Source organism: Schistocerca nitens, chromosome 9 (genome assembly GCF_023898315.1).
Source record: "Schistocerca nitens isolate TAMUIC-IGC-003100 chromosome 9, iqSchNite1.1, whole genome shotgun sequence".
Taxonomy (NCBI): domain Eukaryota; kingdom Metazoa; phylum Arthropoda; class Insecta; order Orthoptera; family Acrididae; genus Schistocerca; species Schistocerca nitens.
In genome coordinates, this window is record NC_064622.1 from 94,136,345 (window position 1) to 94,156,544 (window position 20,200).

At 43.4% G+C, this 20,200-nt stretch overlaps 1 protein-coding gene and 1 long non-coding RNA gene across 2 annotated transcripts in view; both read left to right on the top strand.

Annotated features, from left to right (window-relative positions):
* The first annotated feature begins 495 nt into the window (after positions 1–495).
* On the top strand, positions 496–10,024 carry LOC126203785 (uncharacterized). The gene is made up of 3 exons (XR_007540370.1): positions 496–643; positions 7,226–7,327; positions 9,863–10,024. It is a non-coding gene; the product is annotated as an uncharacterized LOC126203785 (long non-coding RNA).
* Positions 10,025–16,426: 6,402 nt separating this feature from the next.
* The window catches only part of LOC126204035 (uncharacterized), a 40,462-nt gene continuing 36,688 nt past the window's right edge, over positions 16,427–20,200 (top strand). Inside the window, exon 1 of the mRNA XM_049938461.1 lies at positions 16,427–16,562. Within this exon, the coding sequence (XP_049794418.1) occupies positions 16,427–16,562 (136 nt within the window). The remainder of the gene's footprint in view (positions 16,563–20,200) is intronic.

Sequence of the window (20,200 nt, forward strand, 5' to 3'; positions counted from 1 at the left end):
ATATATATATATATATATATAGGGTGAGTCACCTAACGTTACCGCTGGATATATTTCGTAAACCACATCAAATACTGACGAACCGATTCCACAGACCGAACGTGAGGAGAGGGGCTAGTGTAATTGTTTAATACAAACCATACAAAAATGCACGGAAGTATGTTTTTTAACACAAACGTACGTTTTTTAAAATGGAACCACGTTAGTTTTGTTAGCACATCTGAACATATAAAGAAATACGTAATCAGCGCCGTTTGTTGCATTGTAAAATGTTAATTACATCCGGAGATATTGTAACCTCACGTTGACGCTTGAGTACCACTCCTCCGCTGTTCGATCGTGTGTATCGGAGAGTTTGCTCTTGTTGACGTTCAGCCTGCGTGATAACACGAGGAAACTGTGCCGCGCGTGACAAATTGCTGCATCTGTATTCTCCACGCCTGCGGGGAAGCACACATGCCCCATGCAGTTGTTTTATGTATTTCCCTGCGTGTAATATGTAGCGTGCTGGGTCACAGTTCCGCGTATATAAGACGGCGACAGGGGACCGCTGAAGTATCATTCGCACAGCGCGACATGGCGAAACTACTGGCCCTCTTCCTGGTGCTGCTGATTGCTGCCCTGGTCTGCGAGCAGGCTTTAGGTGAGTGGTGTTTGAACAGAGCTCTCAGTCAACTGGACTTTGGGATTCGGTATTTAGCTAGGGAAGGACAGTACATGGGCGGAAATGCTTTCCAAGGTACGACCACTTGATGGTGGAGGTAAAAGATGTTTGAAAATGACCGCTGCGTCAGCTACAGACAGGTGGCCAGCCAGCGTGGGATTAGCCAGACGACGGTGTGGGGCAGCTGCCACTGTCTGTATGACTTACGACGTGTGCAGGCATTATTGGATTTACACTTACATCTGGTGGGACGGTTTTGTAGCTGGTTTACCGCCCGGGCCATCATCGGTCTGGGATTTCTGTCAACCGCCCTATTAGCAGATGAGGCAGTGTTTACAAGGAATGACTTCGTCAGTCCCTCCACAAACACCTTTGGGCTGCGGAGAATCCGCATGGTATGCTGGCAGCGAACTAACACCACAGGTTTAACTTCAATGAGCGGACGGAGCTACTGTCGACCACCGTGTGGAACAAGCAATCCTCCCACAAAGCCCCTCACAAGCGTGGTATGGAGAACAATGCAGATGCCACACGACGGTGCTCCACCTCCCTGCTCTCTTGAGTGCTTAGCTTACAAACAAAACATTCCTACTTAAATCTTGTGTCATCTATTTTCAATAACTAAAACCTACAGTGTCATAGATCTACATCTACATGTACATAAATACTTCGCAATCGACCATACGGTGCGTGGCGGAGGGTACCTCGTACCACAACTAGCATCTTCTCTCCCTGTTGCACTCCCTAACAGAACGAGGGAAAAATGACTGCCTATATGCCTCTGTACGAGCCCTAATCTCTCTTATCTTATCTTTGTGGTCTTTTCGCGAAATGTAAGTTGGCGGCAGTAAAATTGTACTGCAGTCAGCCTCAAATGCTGGTCCTCTAAATTTCCTCAGTAGCGATTCACGAAAAGAACGCCTCCTTTCCTCTAGAGACTCCCACCCGAGTTCCCGAAGCATTTCCGTAACACTTGCATGATGATCAAACCTACCAGTAACAAATCTAGCTGCCCGCCCCTGAATTGCTTCTATGTCCTCCCTCAATCCGACCTGCTAGGAATCCCAAACGCTCGAGCAGTACTCAAGAATGGTCGTATTAGTGTTTTATAAGCGGTCTCCTTTACAGATGAACCACACCTTCCTACAATTCTACCAATGAACCGAAGACGACCATCCACCTTCCCCACAACTGCCATTACATGCTTGTCCCACTTCACATCGCTCTGCAATATTACGTCCAAATATTTAATCGACGTGACTGTGTGAAGCGCTACACTACTAATGGAGTATTCAAACATTACAGGATTCTTTTTCCTATTCATGTGCATTAATTTACATTTATCTATAGTTATAGTTAGCTGCCATTCTTTACACCAAACACAAATCCTGTCCAAGTCATCTTGTATCCTCCTACAGTCACTCAACGACGACACCTTCCCGTACACCACAGCATCATCAGCAAACAGCCGCACATTGATATCCACCCTATCCAAAAGATCTTTTATCTCCACCCCTATATGGTTGTACCTCGCACGCAAGCAGGTCTGGCCATTCGCTCACGAAATCTTTCTTGCAGTTTATTCTCTAAGGAACTGTTTCTGTAGAAGGTCACAAACTAACACAAAGCTGACTTTGAATGTCCTGTGCCAGCTCACAGTGATGGTACCTGGGGATAACGATGCTCATACACTTGCTGGAGCTCAGAGTAAACAAATAGAAGTACAAGGAAAATGCACACTGGTGATTCGGTCAACCGCCTTCAGCTGAAAGTTTGTCTGAGTACAGCGTGCAGCAACGAAAAATAAGTGGAAGGGCTACTGATCTGTGGACAGTGCAGGTTAACAGAACAGTAACTGCAGTAATGTTTTGCTAACTTACAAGAGACGTTCAGTAACCAGTGGAACACATTTCTTTTTCGGACAGTATCGGTTGAGATAATGCGGAATGTGGGACGACGTGGAATATTTACGCTTCAGCTACTAGGAAGTTCCGATAGGTGGTGCCGCTATCCGTAGCCTCAAAACGGCGTCTGTAACGGAGGCACGTTCCAGGCAGAGAACTGTCACTGATTTTCTTTTGGTGGAAAACCAGAGCATCGTAGCTGTTCACAGGCGCCTTCAGTACGTCTATGGAGTCCTGGCAGTGATAAAAACCGCGGTGAGTCGTTGGGCGAGGCGTCCGTCATAATCGCAACAAGGTCGCCCAAACCTGCCGGATCGTCCTCACCGTGGCCGGTTGCATACAGTTGTGACTCCTGCAATATTAGAAGGTGCGAACACTCGCATTCGAGATGATCGACGGATCATAATCAAATAGCTCTCCTCTCAACTGGGACTTCTATGTTGGTAGTGCTGACTCCAGTTGGGTTACACGAAGGTGTGTGCCCGATGAGTTCCGCGCCGCTTAATAGAAGAACACAAAGACCATATGGGTGGAATTTCTTGTGCGTTAGAAGACACAAGGAGAGAATCGTCGCAGGCGTTTCCATCCCTTGAAAATGGAAACAAAATGGTAATCCATGGAGTGGAACCACACAACCTCCCCTCCGAAGAAAGAGTTCAAAGCCGCTCCCTCAGTCGGGGCGACAGTCTTCTAGGACTGTGAGGGGGTAATTCTGTTTTCTGCTCTTCCTCATGGTGCAACGCTCAACTCTGAAATGTGTTGTGCTAGCACCAGGAAACTGAAGAAACGACATCAGTGTGTTCGTCGCCACAAAAACACAAACGAACTTCTCCTTCTCCATGAGAACGCAAGGCCTCGCACAAGTCTGGTCACCCAGGAAAGCTCACAAAACTTCGCTGGACTGTTTGTAGTCTTCGACCATACAGCCCGAATTTCGCATCTTCCATCTGTTCGGCCCAATGAAGCATGCTTTTCGCAGGCTACTGATGCGGCAAGACGGTGCTTTCGACGTCGACCAGTAGAGTAGAACCGTGCGAGCTCACAGGCCTTCACAGTAAGGTGGCGTAAGCTCGTAGCACTGAACGTAGATTATGTTGAAAGGTGGCGTTTTGTAACTATAAAAGAGGGGAGTAATATTGTTTATTGGAATGCTGAAGAAAACCAACCTGCTTTCAGAAGAAAAATATGTTTTATTAGTTATTGGACACACTCGTACATTCGGCGAAACTGCATCCTCCACAGATCAGTCTTATTTCTACCTTTTCTTCACTTGTGCACATACTACCCACATAAACCTTCTGTAGAGGATCATGTATTTTCCTTGTGTGTACAACTGTTTTTTGTCAACTCCAACAAGTGAACGAATTACGCTACCTTGGTTAGCTACAGTGTATACTGCTACAGCAGACTCAAGGTCACTTCGGCACTACGTTTTTAAAGTCAAGAAAAATGGGGCCACCCGGTATTATTTTGCTGACAAACTGCTAGCGATCCAAGGCAACTTATTCCAAAATTATTAAGGCTTTCGTGGCCACTTGTTGACAAACTGCCTATTGGCTACTGTCTTGGGTTCTTCGGCCGACGTTCATCTTGATTTTACTGACGTTTCGCCAGCACGAATGGCTGGCATTGTGAAAGCTTCAGCCTCCATTGCCGGTGGTGACTGGAGCCGAGCTCGCGGCCGCTGAATGGTGAACGTCGGCCGAAGAACCCGAGACAGAAGCGAATAGGCAGTTTGTCAACTTATTCCATTTCCAATTTGAAATTAGATGTATGATGCGGAAAATGGACTGTCGAAAACAAAAGGTCTCATGTGAAGTCTAGCTATTGCTATAAAACTTTCTGACACGATTGAAGTGGCCTGCAACGTATTCCTCTTTTGTGCTAACCTTTTCATCTCAAAGTACCAGTTGCAGCCTACATCCTCAATTATTTACTGGATATATTCCAGTCTCTGGCCCCCTCTACAATTTATCATCCATAGCCACCTCTAGTACATTGGAAGTTATTCCCTGACGTCTTAACAAATGTCCTATCGTCATGTCCCTCCTTTTTTCCAGCGTTTTTTTCATATATTTTACTTTCATCACCGATTCTGCATAGTATCTTGTCATTCCTTATCAATCCACCTATTTTGCAACATTCTTCTGTGGCACCACATCTCAAATGCTTCGATCCTCTTCTGTTCCAGTTCTGCCAAAGAAGATGTTTTTTACCATACAACGCTCTGCTCCAAACGTACATTATCAGAAATTTCTTTCTCAAATTAAGATCTATGTTTGATGCCAGTTACTTCTTTATGCCGGGAACGCCAGTGATAGTCTACATTTTATGTCCTCCTTGCCCGCAGCTCGTGGTCGTGCGGTAGCGTTCTCGCTTCCCGCGCCCGGGTTCCCGGGTTCGATTCCCGGCGGGGTCAGGGATTTTCTCTGCCTCGTGATGGCTGGGTGTTGTGTGATGTCATTAGGTTAGTTAGGTTTAAGTAGTTCTAAGTTCTAGGGGACTGATGACCATAGATGTTAAGTCCCATAGTGCTCAGAGCCATTTGAACCATTTATGTCCTCCTTGCTGCGTCCAACATGGGCTAATTTCCTGCATAGGTAGCAGAATTCCTTCGTGATCAGCAATTTTGATGTTAAGTTTCTCGCTGTTATCATTTCTTCCATTTCATATTACTTTCATTTCTCTTAGTTTTGCTATCAACCTATCTTCTCTATTCATTAGACTGTTCGTTCCACTCAACAGGTCTTGTAATTTTCCTTCACTTTCTCTGAGGAAAGCAATGTCCTCAGCGAATCTTACCATTGATACCCTTTCACCTTGAATTTTAATCCCAGTTTTCACCCCCCGTTTTCTTTCCGTCATAGGGGCGAAAGCCTACACTCTCTCTTGCACCATTTCTACCCCAGGCACTCACTCATGCTACCGAAGACCACGGGTGGATCATCCTGACCACATAAAAGCACCTTTAATCGTAAGTGAACAAAAGTGTTTACGTAATATTTTATCATAGTCTATTGCGATCGGTGCTATACCCAGTAAGTTTACATACACTACTGGCCATTACAATTGCTATACCACGAAGATAACGTGCTACAGACGCGAAATTTAAGCGACAGGAAGAAGATGCTGTGATATGCAGATGATTAGCTTTCCAGAGCATTCACACAAGGTTGGCGCCGGTGGCGACACCTACAACGTACTGACATGAGGAAAGTTTCCAACCGATCTCTCATACACAAACAGCAGCTGACCGGCGTTGCCTGGTGAAACGTTGTTGTGATGCCTCGTGTAAAGAGGAGAAATACATACCATTACGTTTCAGACTTTGATAAAAGTCGGATTGTAGCCTATCGCGATTGCGGATTATCGTATCGCGACATTGCTGCTCGCGTTGGTCGAGATCTAATGACTGTTAGCAGAATATGGAATCAGTGAGCTCAGGATGGTAATACGGAACGCCGTGCTGGATCCCAACGGCCTCGTATCACTAGCTGTCGAGATGACAGGCATCTTATCCACATGGCTGTAACGGATCGTGCAGCCACGTCTCGATCCCTGAGTCAACAGTTGCGGACGTTTGCAAGACAACCATCATCTGCACGAACAGTTCGACGACGTTTGCAGCAGCATGGACTATCAGCTCGGAGACCATGGCTGCGGTTGCCCTTGACGCTGCATCACAGACAGGAGCGCCTGCGATGGTGTACTCAACGACGAACCTGGGTGCACGAATGGCAAAACGTCATTTTTTCGGATGAATTCAGGTTCTCTTTGCAGCATCATGATGGTCGCATCCGTGTTTGGCGACATCGCGGTGAACGCACATTCGAAGCCTGTATTCGTCATCGCCATACTGGCGTATCACCCGGCGTGATGGTATGGGGTGCCATTGGGTACACGTCTCGGTCACCTCTTGTTCCCATTGACGGCACTTTGAACAGTGGACGTTACGTTACGTTACGACCCGTGGCTCTACGCTTCATTCGATCCCTGCAAAACCTGACATTTCTGCAGGATAATGCACGACCGCATGTTGCAGGTCCTGTACGGGCCTCTCTGGGTACAGAAAATGTTCGACTGCTGCCCTGGTAAGCACATTCTCCAGCTCTCTCACCAATTGAAAACGTCTGGTCAATGGTGGCCGAGCAATTGGCTCGTCACAATGCGCCAGTCACTACTCTTGATGAACTGTGGTATCGCGTTGAGGCTGCATGGGCAGGTGTACCTGTACACGCCATCCAAGCTCTGTTTGACTAAATGCCCAGATTTATCAAGGCCTTTATTACGGCCAGAGGTGGTTACTCTGGGTACTGATTTCTCAGGGTCTCTGCACCCAAACTGCGTGAAAATGTAATCACAGGTCAGTTCTAGTATAATATACTTGTCCAATGAATACCCGTTTATCATCTGCATTTCTTTTTGGTGTAACAATTTTAATGGCCAGTAGTGTAGTTATTGGGACGTTTCTGTAATTATCTCATGTAAGTGGACTGACACGAAAGAATAGTTCGTGTAGTGAGTGCCGGGGAACGGGTCCATCAACATTACGGCACATTAAGCATGTGAGCCATATATTAGGTTGCATGAGTTGCTGTGTGTGTGAGGTGCCAAGTGGCGGCGAAGTGTGACAGCAGCGCTGTGTGTACTGTTGCAGCTTGCACGCCGGGCTCCCGCAAGTACGACGGCTGCAACTGGTGCACGTGCTCCAGTGGCGGCGCCTGGATCTGCACGCTCAAGTACTGCCCACCCTCCAGCGGTGAGTACCCAACACGACTCGATACGCTACTGCGGTGCCTGTGTTATTCCGATTACGATGCGAAGCTTCTTTCGACGTATGGAAGTTTGGGTTTGGCAGAGGGTGGTGCGCGGATAGCCAAATGGTGGGGCGACCGTTTGCGATAAGCTGAAAATCCGGGTTCTAGTTCCGGCCGGATACAAGTTTCCACTGTCGTCATTCAATTCTACAGCTGATGGTAGTCCTCATTCGCAATCATGAATTCATTTAATGTATAACACCACTCAAGGGGTGCATTCCAAACTCTTTCTCATTCAGCATTAAGTCTCCATTTTGTTCCGTCTCTGCAAACGTTTGTACCCTATTCTCGATACTGCAACTAAAGTGTGTTGCTCATGAGTTCGCATGTTTCTTAGTCAGAGAAGCAACGTTAATTATTCTGCAGTTCACACATAGTTACATAATAGAATTTAGAAGGCCTGATTTTCAACTGACATCTCTGTCTCTCGACCCGACATCAGCAAGTGGAAAAAATTAATACGTAAATCGTTTCGTGCAGGCTAAATATTTCCGATTTTACGTCAATAGTCATTCCAACCTAGCATTTATCTTATTTATCCTAACATGATTAATGTCGCCAGGACCTGTCTTACATCTAACCAGACAATTTACGTTAAACTCACACAATGACACAGCTCTTAGAAAGAGAATTAAAATTAGAATTGTAGCACACACAAGATTTGTGCCTAAGAGTTTCGCTTAAGTGTACAGTGCTTAACTAAATTCGATTATTATATGTTTCACATTCGCATTGTGTGACGAAGTTCTTTCATTTATATTTCTGATATATAAGAGCAGATACAGGGTGTTTCAAAAATGACCGGTATATTTGAAACGGCAATAAAAACTAAACGAGCAGCGATACAAATACACCGTTTGTTGCAATATGTTTGGGACAACAGTACATTTTCAGGCGGACAAACTTTCGAAATTACAGTAGTTACAATTTTCAACAATAGATGGCGCTGCAAGTGATGTGAAAGATATAGAAGACAACGCAGTCTGTGGGTGCGCCATTCTGTACGTCGTCTTTCTGCTGTAAGCGTGTGCTGTTCACAACGTGCAAGTGTGCTGTGGACAACATGGTTTATTCCTTAGAACAGAGGATTTTTCTGGTGTTGGAATTCCACCGCCTAGAACACAGTGTTGTTGCAACAAGACGAAGTTTTCAACGGAGGTTTAATGTAACCAAAGGACCGAAAAGCGATACAATAAAGGATCTGTTTGCAAAATTTCAACGGACTGGGAACGTGACGGATGAACGTGCTGGAAAGGTAGGGCGACCGCGTACGGCAACCACAGAGGGCAACGCGCAGCTAGTGCAGCAGGTGATCCAACAGCGGCCCCGGGTTTCCGTTCGCCGTGTTGCAGCTGCGGTCCAAATGACGCCAACGTCCACGTATCGTCTCATGCGCCAGAGTTTACACCTCTATCCATACAAAACTCAAACGCGGCAACCCCTCAGCGCCGCTACCATTGCTGCACGAGAGACATTCGCTAACGATATAGTGCACAGGAGTGATGACGGCGATATGCATGTAGGCAGCATTTGGTTTACTGACGAAGCGTATTTTTACCTGGACGGCTTCGTCAATAAACAGAACTGGCGCATATGGGGAACCGAAAAGCCCCATGTTGCAGTCCCATCGTCCCTGCATCCTCAAAAAGTACTGGTCTGGGCCGCCATTTCTTCCAAAGGAATCATTGGCCCATTTTTCAGATCCGAAACGATTACTGCATCACGCTATCTGGACATCCTTCGTGAATTTGTGGCGGTACAAACTGCCTTAGACGACACTGCGAACACCTCGTGGTTTATGCAAGATGGTGCCCGGCCACATCGCACGGCCGACGTCTTTAATTTCCTGAATGAATATTTCGATGATCGTGTGATTGCTTTGGGCTATCCGAAACATACAGGAGGCGGCGTGGATTGGCCTCCCTATTCGCCAGACATGAACCCCTGTGACTTCTTTCTGTGGGGACACTTGAAAGACCAGGTGTACCGCCAGAATCCAGAAACAATTGAACAGCTGAAGCAGTACATCTCATCTGCATGTGAAGCCATTCCGCCAGACACGTTGTCAAAGGTTTCGGGTAATTTCATTCAGAGACTACGCCATATTATTGCTACGCATGGTGGATATGTGGAAAATATCGTACTATAGAGTTTCCCAGACCGCAGCGCCATCTGTTGTTGAAAATTGTAACTACTGTAATTTCGAAAGTTTGTCTGCCTGAAAATGTACTGTTGTCCCAAGCATATTGCAACAAACGGTGTATTTCTATCGCTGCTCGTTTAGTTTTTATTGCCGTTTCAAATATACCGGTCATTTTTGAAACACCCTGTATATATCGCTTAACAATTGTCAAATGGTATAGTAAATTATGGGAAATAGCGACGACAAACACCAGTAATAAACTGACGAAACTAGAAAACTATGTAATTATTGTATCACTGATATGCAGTCTGAATCTAACACTTCCATGTTCCAGGTGGTGGTCTTACATTCGCGTGACCTGTATCCCGTGGCCAGGTCGGCTGCCGCTGAAGACTTGACCCGGAGAAATGGTCTGCTGCTTCATAAATGTTGATATTTGAATGTATGTGCAGCGAATATACTCAAAATGGCTACGAATAAAGCTTGAAATACTCAATTTTGCTCAAGTTCATTTTTAAAAAACTTCCACGAAATGCTGATAGTAGCTAATACCTTCATCCTTTTTCTCTAATTCCGCTTGTAGGGCCTTCCATCTTCCACGTCTACACCTATAGTCTGCAAACTCACGTGAAGTGCTTGTTGGGATAGAAATTACTGTTAGCTACATAACAACTGTTCTTTGTAAAGTTTCCTGAAAAATCAAGCTTATCCGTTACAGATGTTGCGGATCATGTGACTATGTACTGAATATAAATACAGAACCTGCAATCATCCAGTTTTTTGAAATGTTCATTTATTCCATTAATTAATTAGTTTACTAACTTTTCGAGTCTCATCTTCCAATGGTACTCTTGGTACTTACGTATTTGTTTCCACAGCGTACCCAGCATCACACACTAGAAGTAAACATGTGATTTCCATATACACCATCTGAAGATGAGGCCGAATGGGTTAGAAAATTCATTAATGAAATAAACTAACATCTTATAAAACTGACTGACTGACGTGTTCTTAATTTATATGTATCACAAGCTGTGATGTACTATAAATAAGACTCATTTTTTTGAAATATACCATTGTGATGTAGTAATATTAAGCTACCAATAACATATAGACAAAACGTGTGTGATATAAGTGCAGCGGCAGCAGATTTTTTTTAAAGCACCAGCCTTGTCACTTACTCTATTAAATTTAGCTGCCACAAGAATGAATAACATTAAGCTGTATATTAACACTGTGCTTTGGGAGAAAAATTTCTGTTACATTCTCTAGTCAACGAAACAAGTTACACTACTACCCTAAATACATACTCGATGTGCCCTGTTAATCCAGCCATATGATGGCCACATCGCATGTGGATGGTATTCAACAGTGGTTGGTGCAATACGTAAAGACACACAATCAAGCAGTTGCAGTGAAATCAGTCGTGGATATGGACAGCAGAACTAATACCGAAAAATTTAAAGCAAAATTTGATGTGGATTACAGCGAGTCTACGGGTTCAGTGGATAAATACGACACGCTAAATAGCTCAACGGAATGTGTACACAACCACTGAAATGGTACAAAAAGCTCTTTTTTTACCACTTGGACATTTGCGTGCTAAATACCCATGTCATTTACAAGCCGCATTCCGGAAAGAATAATTCTGTCGCCGAATTTCATCTCAACTTCATTCGAGAGACTTAGAGACATCATCATCATCATAAACTAAAGGCGAATTTATTATCGTCAGTGGTTGTGCTCCCCAAATAACAGAAGTTCTCAACCTGCTCTAGAACATCATTTTCTGGTTTTATATTAAGTTTACCATTTTCTTTTGTCTTCCCTACTACCATAGTTTTTGTTTTATTATTATTTATTTTTAGATTATATTCTCTTAGAATTTTGGCAAATTTTAGCAACTTAAACTCCATTTCCTTTACTGAGTCAGCAAGTACTACTATATCATCTGCCAAACGGATACAGTGTATTAGTTCCCCGTTAATTTTAATTCCTTTGGTTATTCTTTTCAGTTTTTCAGTGGTTTTTTCAATAAATAAGTTGAACAAATATGGTGACAATGGGCATCCTTGCCTTACTCCCCTCCTTATTTTTGCTTTCTTCCACATACCATTCACTTCCATCTCTGCTTCCTGCCTTTCATACAGGTTCCAGATTAATCTTCTGTCCCTCCAATCAAGATTTATTTCCTACATTGTTCGGAATAACAATTTCCAATTAACCTTGTCAAATGCTTTTTGTAAATCTATAAAGCTCAAGTAGGTTTTCCTATTAACTCCAATTCGTCTTTCTAATCTTTCGCATACGTCTCTAATTCGAAAAGTAGGTCACCGTTTTTATTCTTGACCATATTTGTTTTTGTTCTTGGATTTATCTGCATTGATCTAATTTTAGAGTAGGCTCTATCAATTTGACCTCTGCTTAGATCTTGTTGAATTTCCTTATGTTTGTCGTGCATCCACTTTTCTTTTTCAAATTTACATTTCTCTGTAATTGCATTTTTTACACTTTTGTACTTATCGAAATCTTTTTTCTTCGGCCTGTTTCGTTCTTCAGTAAGGTCTAGTATTTCCTTGGTCATCCATGGTTTCCTCGGTTCTAGTTTCCTTAATCCTACTAGTCTTTTAGCAGCTACTTCTACGGTCTCTTTGAATCCTTCCCATCCTTCCCTGTTACCTATCACGTTATCGGTCAGTTCTTTCATGTCCGCAGCTACTTGCTTTTCCTTAAGTTTTTCTACAAACCATCTGTGTTGGTTAGTTCCTAAATCTGTTACTATAGTCTGTTATCAGTAGCACTTGGTCACTGTCTACGTCATATCCAGGGTATGAGTGAGTGGATAGACTTTATTTGATTCATAAATTTCTTCTTGACTAGGATATAATCTATCTGATACCCCGTGCCATCTGCTAGACTTTTTCATGTATATCTTCTTCTCTTGGGCATTTCAAAACACGTTTTGGTGACTGTCATCTCATACTGTTCACAGAAATCTAGCAACCTTTGTCCTCTAGCGTTCATTTTTCCTAGCCCGAACTTGCCATTCTATAATCCTTTGTTATCTTCACCAATCGATGCATTGAAAGCACCAATTATGGTAAGATTGTCGGTTTCTTTAACCAGTTTCATTAAGTCATCAATTTGCTCATATACTACTTCTACTTCCGTATCCTTGCTATTTGTTGTTGGTAAGTAAATTGCAATTACACACAAATCCGTGGGTTGTGCTTTAATTTTAATCATCATTATCCTATCACTGCAGTGGTATGTGTTCAACATGCTGTTCTTCCATTTTCCTCTCAAAATTATAGCGACACCATTGCTTCCTGTTCGAGCACTACCACTGCGAATGATCCTGAAATCCCCTGACATAAAATCACCGTTGCCGCCCCATCTAGTTTCACGCACTCCTAGTATGTCCAGCTGTGACTTTTCCATTAGCATCTTAACCTCTTCTAGTTTCCCAGCTTTTAATAGGGTTCTGACCTTCCATGTTCCACTTTTCATCTGTACTTTTATTCCAGAATGAAATATTCACTTTTCATTTTAGAGCACTTGCCCGCGAAAGGCAAAGGTCCCTAGTTCGAATCTCGGTCCGGCACATAGTTTTAATCTGCCAGGAAGTGTTCTTTAATTCCTTTACTTCTTGCAGCCTTTCGCAAGACATCCCCCCCCCCCACCCCGCCCCACCAGCACCCCCCGGGGATCCGAGATCCGAATGTGGGAATTGAAACTCCGGAAAATTTTGAATTGGACGTACCCATATTTCTATTTGGGAATCCTGTATGGGATCGTTAATGCAGTAGTTTCCCATTGCCTTCTGCATCCTCCTGCCGTTGACCATATTAATGGTTCCTCCACCTTTAGGGACAATTGCTCATCCCTGGGACAATGGGATGCCCCTTCCTTACCCGCTCATCCGCCCCTTACTGGCCGTTGGCTCTTGGTAAGGTTGGTCTCCTTATACCGGGAGTCATTCGGTTACAGCCAGAAAAGAAAATGAAAATGAAAGACACCCTCGAGCCTCGCAACCTAATACCGTCGGGGTCGAAGCAGCAAGAGTTGACCAAGAGAGGCCGACAGGAAAGAAGAAAGCAGAAGTCTGACACAAGGAAGTGGAAGCAATGCCAGACTTAGCTAAAGCCGTCGGCACACGGACTTTGCATCCGAACGTTGAGCGTTGAGCGTGCCGAGTTTCTGACGTCATAGCGTGGAATAGCACGTTCGGGAGTCCTTCCGAACGTGCAGAGCAATATCTGGCATGTCAGATATTCTGAGTGTGCGTCTGAGCGTTGACCAATGAGATGGAACAACGCCACCTACGTCACACGCACGCCATCTCCCTTCAGTACAGAGTTGTGAGGCGCCATATTGGCATTCATTTCAAGCCTATATGTATATATGCCGTTTCTGACCACCAGCAAATTGAGAATCAGTGGAAAATACGTTGTTAGTTGTGTGATTCGATCCAATAAATTAATGAGAAACATCATATTCGAAGCCAAAGAATTATTGTAACTTGCGTATTATGAGAGTAGGCTATTTGAAGGCAGCAACACACTGAAGATCCACCCAAAATGCATTGTTCTTGGTACAATTTGTTATAATTAAATTTCAATTAGTAACATAATTACCTACGATTAACGTTTTTACCAATGGCTAAGATAATATGACGCACTGCAGGGCTATTGCTGGTTGAGCGTAGTGAGTAGTGTCTCTGTCCAATAATGAGTTTTTGATGGGGCGGTGGTTCGCGTCGTAACACTTCCAAATTTTTTTCCCTAACATTCGCGTTTTTATTAGGTTCTGATACTTTATTATTAGTTTAATATAAGTATATACTATAATATTTGATGTTATGTAAATATAAGTTCACCTTTTTTTGAGGGAAGACTTTGTCCGATTGGCTTAATCTACAGGACAGCTTGCGCTACTTGTATAAAGATATTTTGCTCCTTTTACGCTTCGTAATTCACATGTTGCAAAGATTCTGCTACTGGGTAGGAACAGTGATCAAGTAAGACTGACGCTGGGGTTTTACTAAAATGTGGGAATGACGAAACCACGTTGGGGCCCACGTACCGTATGCACAAGTCGCATCGTTTCTGAGCGTTCAGCAGCACGTTGAACTTGGCACGCTCAACGTTGACGTTCGACAGCACGGTCCGTGTGCCGACGGCTTAAGGGCCGGTGTAGTTGCCACCCACATACTGCCAAGAAGGGAGCCCCCTGCGGTAGTTAGAGACATAGAAGCAAGAAAGGAAAGCATCTGGAGGTCGTTAATCGGGTGGGGAACGCCCATTGCGGAACGGCAGTTTCCAAGGAACGCTGAAACGTCAGCAAACCGACACGGACTAGTAGGGAGACGCGTGACGTGCGTCAAGAACAAAAGAGGGAAGCAATCGCGTAAGTGCCGTGAACAATGCGATGTGGGATTGCGTGTTGTTCCTTCTTTCAGAATATGTCAAGCAACAGTTCATTCTCAAATCTACATCTGCATCTATATGCATACTCCGCAATCCTCCATACGGTACGAAGCGGGGGGTACCTCGTACCACAACTAGGATCTTCTCTCCCTGTTCCACTCCCAAACAGAACGAGGAAAAAACGACTGCCTATATGCCTCTGCACGAGCCCTAATCTCCCTTATCTTATCTTTGTGATCTTTCCGCGAAATGTAAGTTGGCGGCAGTAAAATTGTACAGCAGTCAGCCTCAAATGATGGTTCTCTAGAGACTCCCACCCGAGTTTCTGAAGCATTTCCGTAACACTCACGTGATGAACAAACCTACCAGTAACAAATCTAGCAGCCCGCCTCTGAATTGCTTCTACGTACTCCCTCAATCCGACCTGATAGGGATCTCAAACGCTCGAGCAGTACTCAAGAATACGTCGCATTAGTGTTTTATAAGCGGTCTCCTTTACAGATGAACCACATCTTCCTACAATTCTACCAATGAACCGAAGACGACTATCCGCCTTCCCCACAACTGCCATTACATGCTTGTCCCACTTCATATCGTTCTGTAATGTTATGCCCAAATATTTAATCGACGTGACTGTGTGAAGCGCTACACTACTAATGGAGTATTCAAACATTACAGGATTCTTTTTCCTATCCATCTGAATTAATTTACATTTATCTATATTTAGAGTTAGCTGCCATTCTTTACACCAAACACAAATCCTGTCCAAATCATCTTGTATCCTCCTACAGTCACTCAACGACGACACCTTCCCGTACACCACAGCATCATCAGCAAACAGCCGCACATTGCAATCCACCCTATCCAAAACATCATTTATGTAGATAGAAAACAACAGCGGACGTACCACACTTCCCTGCGGCACTCCAGATGATACCCTCACCTCTGGTGAACACTCACAATCGAGGACAACGTACTGGGTTCTATTACTTAAGAAGTCTTCGAGCCACTCACATACTTGGGAACCAATCCCATATGCTAGCAGTCTGCAGTGGGGCACCGAGTCACACGCTTTCCGGAAGTCAAGGAATATGGCATCCGTCTGATACCCTTCATCCATGGTTCGCAAGATATCATGTCAAAAAAGGGCGAGTTGCGTTTCGTAGGAGCGATGCTTTCTGAAGCCGTGCTGGTGCATGGACGGCAACTTCTCTGTCTCAAGGAAATTCATTATATTCGAACTGAGAATATGTTCGAGAATCCTGCAACAAACCGATGTTAAGGATATTGGTCTGTAATTTTGAGGATCCGTCCTTCTACCCTCCTTATATATGTTATATTATGTGCTTCTTTGTCATGTTAACTAGTTACGGGAGCTCCAAAAATACACAATATTCAGAACTGTATTTAATTTGAGAGTTTATTGGTGAGAATAAATATAGAAATGTTTGTGCGGTGCTCAGAGCCGTATGGTGTCCAGCACGGCGTGTGCTGCCGTGTGGAGCGTCCCGACAGCACACACATGTGGGCACCGCTGTAGAGCAGTTCTCAGCTGTGAAACGGATGATCCAGAGTGTGATGAGAATAATTTTTGTGCCCCTGAAAGTGAGGCTGCAGCAAGGGTCTATGCTGGCAACTTATTAACTACTTCATACACTAAAGAAAAAGCAATAATAAAGCACCTGCTACACAGGAAATAAAACAGAATCCCACTGTTTGCATGCTACTCAAAGGCAAACTCTCCTAGAGAATACCAAACGATTTTAGGCTGCACAATATTAATGGAAAAATAATAGATGATTATAGACTTGCGGAAAAGAATGAAACAGGAAGCCACAAGAAAGAATTTTGCACAGAGCATAATTTAATCTTCGCTAACACTTGATTTAAGAATCATGAAAGAAGTTTGTGCACATGGAAGAGACCTGGACACACCATAAGGTTTCGGGCATTATATAATCATAAGACAGAGGTTTTGGAACGATATTTTTCATTGTAAGACATTTCCAGGGGCAGATGTCGACTCTGATCACAATTTATTTGTTATGAACTCTAGATTAAAACCGACGAAATTCCAAAAAGGTATGAAATTAAGTAATTTGTGCGTGAATACGTTGAAAGAACCAGAGGTTGTGGAGAGTTTCAGAGCGTGCATTAGACAACATGACTAGAGGAGGGAAAAGGAATGCAGTACAAAACGAATGGGAAACTTTAACAGATGATATAGTGAAGTCAGTAGAGGATCAAACAGGTAAAAAGACAAGGGCTGGTAGAAATCTGTGTATAACACAAGAAATATTGAATTTAACTGATGAAAGACGAAAATTTAAAAATGTATCAAATGAAGCAGGAAAAGGGAATAAAAACGTTTAAAAAATGAGACTGACATGAAATACAAGGTGTTAAGCGGGAATGGCTAGGGGCGAGATGTAGGTATTTAGAAGTATTTTCACTAGAATAAGGTAGACACCGCCTACAGGAAAATTAAACAGACCTTTTGTGAAGAGAGAAGCAGCTGTATGAACATCAGCAGCTCAGATGGTAAAACAGTCTTAAGCAAAGAAGAGAAAGTTGAAAGTTGGAAGGGGTGTATAGAGGGTCTATACAAGGGAGATGAATTTGAAGGCAATATTACAGAAAACGAAGTGGATGTAGATGGAGATGAGATGGGGGATATGATAAGTCGAGGAGAATTTGACAGAGATCTGAGGGAGCTAAGTCGAAACAAGGCTCCGGGAGTAGATGACATCCCCTAGAACTATTGATAGCCTTGGGAGAGTCAGTCATGACAAAACTCTTCCATCAGGTGTCCGAGATGTATGAGACACGCTAAATATCCTTAGTTTTCAAGAAGAATACATTAATTCAAATTCCAAAGAAAGCAGTTGGTAATATGTGTGAAAGTTACCGAACTATCAGTTAAATAAGTCATGGTTGCAAAATACCAACACGATTTCTTTACAGAAGATTGGAAAAACTGGTAGAAGCCGATCTCGGGCAAGATCAGTTTGAATTCCGGACAAATGTTGGAACACGCGAACTTGTTTAGAAGATAGTTTAAGGAAAGAGAAACGTACGGATATTACATTTGTTGACTTAGAAAAAGCTTTTGACAAAGATGACTAGGATTAACCTTCTCTGAAATTCTAAATGTAGCAGAGGTAATATATAGGGAGCGAAGGGCTATCTACAACTTGTGTAGAAACCAGACGGTAGTTATAAGAGACGAGGTGTAGGTATGAAGAGGTAGAAGTGGTGGAGAGGGGAGTGTGACAGGATTATAACCTGTCCCTGGTGTTATTCAATAAGTACACTGAGCAAGCATTAAAGGAAATCAAAGAAAATTTTGGAGTAGAAACTAAAGTTCAGGAAGAAGAAAAAAAAAGTTTAGTTTCGCTGATGAGGCAGAAAGTCTGTCAGAGACAGCAAAGAACTTGTAAGAGCAGTTGAACGGAATGGATAGTGTCTTAAAACTAGGATATAAAATGAACGTCAACAAAAGCAAAACAGTGATAATAGAATGTAGTCAAATTAAAATAGGTGATGCTAAGGGAATTAGATTAGGAAGCGAGACACTTAAAGTAGTAGATAAGTTTTGCTATTTGGGCAGCAAAATAACTGACGATTGCTAAAGTAGAGAGGATGTAATATATAGGCTGGTAATGGCAAAAAAAGCATTTCCGTAGAAGATAAATTTGTTAACGTCGAATGTAGGCTTTAGTGATAGCCATGTATGGAAGTGAAGCATTGACTACAAAAACTGAATCTTTTGAAATGTGATGCTACAGAAGAATGTTGAAGGTTACATGATTAGAACACGAAGCTAATGAGGAGGTGCTGAATAGATCTGGGGAGAAAATAAATGTATGGCACGACTTGACCAAAAGAACGGATCAGTTGATAAGATATATTCTGAGATATCAAGGGGTCATGAATTTAGTATTGGAGGGAAGTGTGGTCGGTAAAAATTTTAGAGGGAGACCAAGAGATGAATACAGTTAGCAGATGCCGAAGAATGCAGGTTGCAGTAGGTATTCGGAGATGGAGAGGTACGCACAGGATTACTCTAGTATGGAGAACAGCTTCAAACCATTCTTTAGAATGAAGAAAACAACACCAACTGTGGAAATGTGGATCGTCTCGAGGTCTTGCTGAATTTCACTACAGTCTTCTAGACTCACAGCAAATTTACACAACGACGTCTTTCCCGAACAGTGTCACAGAGCTTTCGATGTTACCAAAAACATCATGTATACTAGAACATATTGTAAAGTGAAGTCTACTGCCGCCTTTCTCTCAGGAACTACTATAGGGATTTTGATATGGTTTTCAGTAATAGGTAGATGATTTAGAAGGAAGATTCAGATGTGCAGTTGATAGCTATTTCGTGCATGTTGCTGGTCTATGAGGCACTGAAGTCCGCTACCGCTTTTATCTGTCTGTATGTGAAGGGTAATATACAATATGTAAAAGAATCAAGAGGGAATAATAAGAGTGGACGATCAAGAACGGAATGCTCGGATTAAAAAGGATGTAAGACAGGGATGTAGTCTTTCGCCCTTCTGATCAATCTGTACATTGAAGAAGGAATGATGGAAACAAAAGAAATGTTGAGGAGTTGAATTAAAATTCAAGGTCAAAGGATATCAATGATGCGATTCGCTGATGACATTGCTATCCTGAGTGAAAGTGAAGAAGAATTACATGAATGAGATTTTCACTCTGCAGCGGAGTGTGCGCTGATATGAAACTTGCTGGCACATTAAAACTGTGTGCCGGACCGAGACTCGAACTCGGGACCTTTGCCTTTTGTGAGCAAGTATTCTACCAACTGAGCTACCCAAGTACGACTCACGCCCCGGCCTCACAGCTTTACTTCCGCCAATACCTCGTCTCCTACCTTCCAAACTTTACAGATGCTCTCCTGCGAACCATGCAGGACTAGCAATCATGAAAGAAAGGATACTGCGGAGACATGGCTTAGCCACAGCCTAGGGGATGTTTCCAGAATGAGATTTTCACTCTGCAGCGGAGTGTGGGCTGATATGAAACTTCTTGGCAGATTAAAACTGTGTGCTGGACCGAGACTCGAACATAGGACCTTTGCCATTCGCGGGCAAGTGCTCAACCTCTCGCAGGAGACATTTTTGTAAAGTTTGGAAGGTAGGAGACGAGGTACCGGCGGAAGTAAAGCTGTGAGGCCGGGGCGTGAGTCGTGCTTGGGTAATTCAGTTGGTAGAGCA